The sequence below is a fragment of the Zea mays genome, chromosome 1, assembly GCF_902167145.1.
Source record: "Zea mays cultivar B73 chromosome 1, Zm-B73-REFERENCE-NAM-5.0, whole genome shotgun sequence".
NCBI lineage: Eukaryota > Viridiplantae > Streptophyta > Magnoliopsida > Poales > Poaceae > Zea > Zea mays.
This window is the reverse complement of record NC_050096.1, coordinates 294,626,975-294,634,544: the sequence shown is the minus strand read 5'-3', so window position 1 is coordinate 294,634,544 and position 7,570 is coordinate 294,626,975. Positions and strand designations below refer to the sequence as shown.

The 7,570-nt window shown below is 47.1% G+C and overlaps 1 protein-coding gene and 1 long non-coding RNA gene across 2 annotated transcripts; both read left to right on the top strand.

Moving 5' to 3' along the window:
* Positions 1 to 2,000: 2,000 nt before the first annotated feature.
* On the top strand, positions 2,001 to 3,573 carry LOC103644176 (uncharacterized). Its single transcript, XR_002266894.3, has 3 exons — positions 2,001 to 2,467; positions 2,573 to 2,665; positions 2,921 to 3,573. It is a non-coding gene; the product is annotated as an uncharacterized lncRNA (long non-coding RNA).
* Positions 3,574 to 4,094: 521 nt separating this feature from the next.
* On the top strand, positions 4,095 to 6,540 carry LOC100191314 (60S ribosomal protein L4-like). The gene is made up of 2 exons (NM_001136748.1): positions 4,095 to 5,250; positions 6,238 to 6,540. The coding sequence occupies exons 1-2, from the start codon at positions 4,150 to 4,152 to the stop codon at positions 6,349 to 6,351; spliced, it is 1,215 nt and encodes a 404-aa protein (NP_001130220.1). The 5' UTR covers positions 4,095 to 4,149; the 3' UTR covers positions 6,352 to 6,540.
* The last annotated feature ends 1,030 nt before the right edge of the window (positions 6,541 to 7,570 follow it).

Genomic DNA, 7,570 nt, shown 5'->3' with positions numbered 1-7,570 from the left:
CCACCGGCATGGCCTCACCCTCTGTCGCCTCCCCAATCCGGTCGAGCCCCATCGACATCCCCACCGCCGCGCCATTGCTGGCCTCCCCTCCATGGCGCCTCGCGGCGGCACCGTCCGCCGTCGACGCGTCCGGGTCCAGGCCAGGTAGAGGAAAGTCGCGAAACCCATGAGGGTCACGAGGAACCCCGATCCCCCGAAGCCGATGCCGAGGGCTGGGCCGACGGATACGAAGGGCGAAGGAGAGTAGAAGGGAGCGGCCGTGTACCCGCCCCTGGGAGCCGGCGCGCTGTACCCGTAGGATCGAGGCGAGGAGGAGCGCGAGGAGAAGGCCGACCCGCCGACGCGCCCGCCCGAGGCGGCCAGCGCCGCCGCGTGCGGCCCGCCCGCCGATGCCGCGGCGAGCAGCACACCGGCCAGGAGGAGCGCGAGCGCGGGCCGCTTGAGCGCCGCGAGGGAGTCGAGCACGGACCTCCTGAGCGCGTCGATGACCAGGAGCGCGCCAGGCCTCGCCGGCTTCTGCGCGCCGAGAGGAGCGGGACGGTGGAGGTGGACGCGGAGAGTGGAGAGGCGAGGGGTCCTGAGGAGGTGGGGGTGTAGGCCGCTGCCGGGCGGGTAAGGGAGCGGGCGCGAGCGCGAGCTTGGGTGCGGGGTGGAGAGGAAGCGAGTGGCCTCGAGGAGGGAGGCGGCGGCCATGACGGCGGCGCGGGCCGCGCGAATGGAAACGGAATGTGATGGGGAGGAGGAGACGGCGGTGGGAGCCGGAGGGATTTTTTGAGAACTGTGTGTGTGCGTGTGTGGTTGACTGGGTGGTAGGGGAGGATCGATCAGGTTGTGAGGCCGGGGAGGATCGATCAGGTTGTGAGGCCGCGGGCTGGGGATGCCGGAGACCGCGCGACGTGGCCGACGGCGACCGGCGGCCGTTGCAGCTGAGGGACAGAGCGGAAAATAACTAACGGCCCAGCGGACAGAGCCTGACCTGGAACGGTGAATTTCTATTGCCGGATTTATACTTATATAACCCATTAGTTTAAACTTTGCAAACCCTATCTAACCAAATTATCCTCACACCCATATTTTTCTGAATTTATCAAATAAATTGCATTCACATATAATATATTATCAAAATCAACGCTTCAGATCGCTAAATAACTCCCACTTAAATCCAATGATCAATTTTATTTAGATACATGTGAGTACTATCTATACCCATGTACACATAGATACAATACATTAGCATTGTACCACTATTATCATATAATAAAACTCATCTAAGTGTTTCAATGGTCTCTCAAACATTTCTTGCTCCATATCCTCTTTTTCTACAAGTCTTGCTGATTATCTAAACTTGGTCTTCTGATTCAATCTTTTGATCATACAACCATATACTTAGCAAACCAATTACTCCATAAGGTTGTAATGATCATCAAACACCAAAAAATATACGAATAACTTTTAGATCAATTTCTCTTTCGACTATGATAAACATTCACTAATTATGAATTAATTAGGTTTAATAAATTTATATTGTCATTTAGTCTTTATCCGTGTAATTAGTTTTGTAATTAGACTATATTTAATACTCGTAATTAGCATTTAAACGTTGAATATGACACATGCTAAACTTTAGTTAGAAAACAACGTCCCCTAAGCCCTACCACAACAGGAAGGCCACCCACCCGCCGTCGTCCTAATAATCACCGGCGTCATCATACTTTGCGCCATTACCGTGGCAACCGTATGTAAAGCTTTGTCGGGCAGGTACCCGAAGAGGATGCGGGCGTGGGATTTACATGATGAGGTGCCACAGGTACAGAGCGACTGCTTATCCCTGAGCAGAGCAGACCCGAGTAAGGCCAACCAACCAAATTGTTTAATTGTCTATCTACTGAAGGAAGGAGAAAAAAAAGAGGTAACTGGAAACTGTCAGTCTCGGCATTGCATAATCGCATTCCCAGGTTCCTTCCTTTCGATTCCGTAAGCTATTGTATAGGACGATGGTAGGGTAGGCAGCTTCTCCCATCTCTAGATCTCGGGTTCCCACTCCTCGCAGCTGCGTCGCTTCCGCCGCAGCCTCGATGCCACCACCCCTCTCCCTATTTCGCATCCACTAGGTCTCGCCGTCGTAGCCGCCTACCCTAGCAGCAAAGTCCGTGGAGCCAACGACGGTGAGGCAGCCACGTCGGTGTCGTGGTCGTCAACGTCCTCCTCTACCCGGCTCGATCCCTTCCCCTTCCACCTTTGCCTGCCCAAGCCTGGTCGAATTCACTACTGAAGCTGGAGCGCAACCTCTGGATCCTCAGCCCCTGGATCTTGCTCTCACCACACCACCCCTGTGCCCCAACAATGGTGGCTCGCACACATTCTCAGATGCATTTTGGAAAGCAGGTGTCTTTCCAAATTTCCTAAAAATTTGCGTCACGGTGTCAAAAAAAATTCAGAACATCCTAACAAGCTGCAGCCGGAAAGGGTAAAGGATTCAATATTCTTTTGTTGTTCACACCTCTTTGTGGTTCATTCCTAGAGTTTATTTGGTTTAACACAGTGGTGAGTCATACACTGTAATGCTGTGCAGGTAGATAAGTTTGGTCTTGATGCTTTAAACGAGAATGTTGAAGGTTAAATGCATAATCCTGATCAAGAGCATAATCATGAGCAGTGAATCATGGTATGTGCTAATTGCTAAGCATATAAAGAAATCAAAACTTTTAGGGAAACCCCCTCTTTCTTTTAATAAAAAACGTGTTGCAATCCAAAACAATGTGTGGTACCACCCAAATCTTTCCAAATTGTGAAAAATGGATTGCATCAATTAATCTGAGTTTTACTATATTGTGCTCTCACTAAGCGAGCATATTTGTTGAACTTATATTATGTAGTACCTCACCTACTCTAATTATGTGGTGACTTGTTTCACTTGCAGCTCAGTTAAGAAGGTTACTGATTTCTAGGGCTACACTTATGTTTCATTAACGACAAAAAATGTTGTTGATTTCATAAGCAGCATCAGAAAGAACCATGTTGTCATTATTTCAAGTTTAGATTCTGCAAAGAGGAGGGTAATTGATGCATCCAGGTAACTGAAATTCTAGCTTCAGCAATCTCATTGTTGCTTGAATATTTAGGCGCTTTTACAATTTCTCGCCTGCATCAATTAATCTATGAGCCTTATCTTTACGTTTCACCAGAAGCTGGTAAAAAGGATGCTGAGTTAACATCTGGACATAGTCTGATAAGGATGTCACTGTTCTTTCAATGTTGATGTAATGAAAATCCTTTGATGATATAGATGTGTATTATCTTTTGGAGCTGTACTAAAGTCTATCGGACTACGTTGTTTTATTAAAACTAAATCTGGACATAGCCATATGAGCTGCTGCCCTGTTTGGTGTTGCCAACACTACATGTCGTGTTGAATTTGTTTAGTACTCGAGACAAGTCTATCGTTTTTATTTGTTAAAGCCTATTGGTATATAATCATTGTGACTTTCTTTGTCTAATTTTGGTGCCACATTAAACTATTTATCCTATATGGTGTAACATATGGTTTAATTTATTCCTCTGCGTGCATGAGGTGTCCAGCGCCCGATAGGGCGCTTCCTTTTCTAGTTGGATGTATGAGCTGAGCTAGGCTCTCAAGCCGCTTTTACACGCGCTCAATCAGGCTCCACACACCGTCCAAACATCCAAACGATCACTGTCTCCTCCACACGGTGGGATAAATCCAGGCCTCATGCAGCCATCCAAACAGCCCACATATGACTGTGGATTTAGTGGCACAAGACGTTGTGGAGTTAAATCACAAAAAACCTAATAAATTCGTGATAAAAAATTGGCTATTGTAATAATTCTTTTTTTAAGAATTGCAAGTGACCGTGATGAAAAGTCAGCTATTGAAGTACTTTAAGAATTAAAATACGTCTCGCTGTTGATCTTAATATTGTCTACCACTCAATGCATAATGCTGTTAAATTCTAAAATAGACCTTAGCCCAATCTAAATCAACGTTCCAGATCTCACCTCCCAAACCCTAGACCTCACACCCAAGCTCTGAGATATAAAGGTCGATCACTCCCTTCCCGCTTCCACCTTTGCCGCCCCGCAGGCCGCATCCGAAGCCACCGAGCCGCTACCCGTCGCCGCCGCCGCGAAATGGCCGCCGGCGCGCGCCCCCTGGTCTCCGTGAGGGCCCTGGAGGGCGACATGGCCACGGACTCCGTCGGTGTCCCGCTTCCGGACGTCCTCCGCGCGCCGATCCGCCCAGACATCGTCCGCTTCGTCCACAAGCTCCTGTCCTGCAACAGCCGGCAGCCGTACGCGGTGTCGCGTCGCGCTGGCCACCAGACCTCCGCGGAGTCCTGGGGCACGGGGCGTGCGGTGTCCCGTATCCCCCGCGTTCCTGGCGGTGGTACCCACCGCGCCGGCCAGGGAGCCTTCGGCAACATGTGCCGTGGCGGACGCATGTTTGCGCCCACCAAGATCTGGCGCCGCTGGCACCGCCGCGTCAACATTCACCTCCGCCGTGTGGCCATCGCCTCCGCCCTCGCTGCCACCGCCGTCCCGTCCCTCGTCCTCGCCCGCGGCCACCGCGTGGAGTATGTCCCCGAGCTTCCGCTCGTCGTTTCCGACTCCGCCGAGTCCATTGAGAAGACAGCTCAGGCCATCAAGGTCCTCAAGCAGCTCGGTGCCTCCGCTGATGCTGATAAGGCCAAGGATTCCGTTAGCATCCGCCCCGGCAAGGGGAAGATGCGCAACCGCCGCTACATCAACCGCAAGGGACCCCTCATTGTCTACGGCGCTGAGGGCTCTAAGATCGTCAAGGCCTTCCGCAACCTCCCTGGCGTTGATGTTGCCAATGTCGAGCGCCTGAACCTGCTCGACCTCGCCCCTGGTGGCCACCTTGGTCGGTTCGTCATCTGGACCGAGTGCGCATTCAAGAAGCTGGATGAGGTGTACGGTACCTTCGACACGCCATCGGCGAAGAAGAAGGGTTTCTTGCTCCCGAGGCCCAAGATGGCAAACGCTGATCTGTCAAGGCTCATCAACTCTGACGAGGTGCAATCTGTGGTGAAGCCCATCAACAAGGAGGTGAAGCGTAGGGAGCCTAGGAAGAACCCGCTGAAGAATATGGCTGCAGTGCTCAAGCTGAACCCGTACCTCGGTACTGCACGAAAGATGGCAGCCCTAGCAGAGGCAGCGCGTGTCAAGGCCAGGAAGCAGAAGCTTGACTCCAAGAGGACCAAGCTCAGCCCAGTATGATAATCTTCTCTTCCTTTTACACTTTATACATATGTATATAGATTCTTACCTGTTCATAGTAGTCTACATTAATTGTTCATTCTTTAGCATTGTATATTTACTGCTTCAGTACTGTACCAATTTTCGCCATTGATTGTGTATTTCAACATTTTATATGCAGCTTAATAGTCTAGCGTATGTTATATTAATTCAATTGGGTTGTATCGTGTCATAGCTTAGTCGATTGTTGACAATGGTACTATTCGGTCTTAGTTTCTAGATAGCGTTGATATGATTAGCTAACACGCATGTCACTGAACCTTTTTTGAGGAACTGTTAACATCAATGCTGCTGCATTTTTAGTGTGCCATTCAACTAATGAGTTAGCCCTGTTTCACAATGCCTGGGACTTTGCTAGTTTAACTAGTGAATTAGTTGTTTGCTCTAGTTTGTGGTGAATCACGTATTCCTTCTATCTGGAACTCACGAAGCTACTGCTTCTCTTACTTTAATAAATTAAATCCATGAAATATGCATTGGCAGTAAATTTATTTGGAACTGTAGATTTTAAGATGTTGAACTTAGGACAAAATAAAGCAACCTACAGTTTGGACCAGAGGGAATACCCTTTCCTTGACTGCAGCTCGTTATTTTTGCCACAGATTTATCTTCAATATATGAACTGGATGACACATGATTGTTTCGCCTTTTGCTGATGTCTTGATCCTAGACATTCACTCTGTTGTCAGTTATTTTTCATGTGTATTGCTGTTCCCATTGGGTAGGTAGATTGCTGGTGTTAGATGAACTGTGCATTGCATTTCACCACAATATTGATTACTAATGTTCTCTTTCTAGTCAATCTGGCTGCACATAACCTATATATATGTGCATAGAAATTTTTTGTACCTATTAAAGCCAAAACGACCTCAAATTTAGAATAGAGGGAGTCTCTCATAATAGTGAAGTGATATGCTGATTCTGTCTTGTAATTCTTTACAGGAGGAGACTTCTAAGGTCAAGGCTGCTGGAAAGGCGTGGTACAAGACCATGATCTCAGACAGCGACTACACAGAGTTTGAGAACTTCACCAAGTGGCTTGGTGTCACACAGTGATTGTCTGGTGGTAGTTTGTCATGTCAGAAATTATGATTTTGTTTGCTATTGCCAACTGTCGCTTGTCATTGGTATCTTCAGGCATGATATCTGGTTTTGGCTTTTGTAGTTTTTTTGACCGATGATCTCTTTCTTCCAGACACATATTACACCTATTATGAGAACGAAGTATATGCAATTTTCAGTACTCCTCCGTGCTTCTGTTTGTGGTTGTATTGGTTACACGAGTTTGCTTGGTCAGCCATGTCATCTCTTGGTCACAAGGCATACCTGATTGCAATGTATTACAGCATGCATTGTTCTGTGCCCTTTGGTTTCTTAGGTACTATATAGTGTACATACATATGATGCTTCGGTTCGTTGTCAAATTTGGCCTAACAGCAATGGTTTCTGCTGAAGGATGGTGGTTCCTTGTCGCTTGTTCCGTTTCTTTGAAGCATCTTTCTTCACTTCTTTCTGTGGTTGTAATTTTGTGGGAATAAACACAGTTCAAATCTTAAGTTTTTCAGAATTGAAGTTTTTGTTTGATTGTAGTATATGCAATACTGAAACCATTGAATTGCATGTCTGAAAGCTTGTGTGGTTGTAGATTATTCGGTCTATGAATCAACCTGTAAAATCGCATATAATAGAAATTGATTGGACTCTGCATAGTTTGTGACTTTAGATGCTGTTATGATCGCTAGATCGATGAGAGATTGGAGAGGGGTATCGATGGACAGAACGTCGGTTGGGGGCTTCTGTCCACGGTCGAGTAAGAGAAGAGTTTCTCCCTTTTAATTTTTGCCTTCTTTATTTCTCATCCATTGATTACATAAATAAGTCGGATGACTGTTCCTGTCTAGTTAGAGATTCTTATCTCCTTAAAACTCTCCTAAAAACTCTTAACAAACTACTAATTGGTAACCTTCCTATATAATCTCAACTAATCTCCTAAATAATCTCAACTAATCTTTTAATCTTATCTCTAAAAGCTAGAAGATGTTATGGTCGCTAAATTGATGAGGGATTAGAGAGGGATCGATGAGCAGGAATGTCGGCCGGGGGGCTCTGCCCACCACCGAGCAAGAGGAGGTTTTCTCTCTTCTAATTCTTGCCTACTTTATTTCTCATCCATTGATTACATAAATTTGCCAGCTGGTCTTCCTGTCTAGCTAGAGATTCTTATCTCCTTAAAATTCTCCTAAAAACTCTGAACAAACTAACTGATAACCTTCCT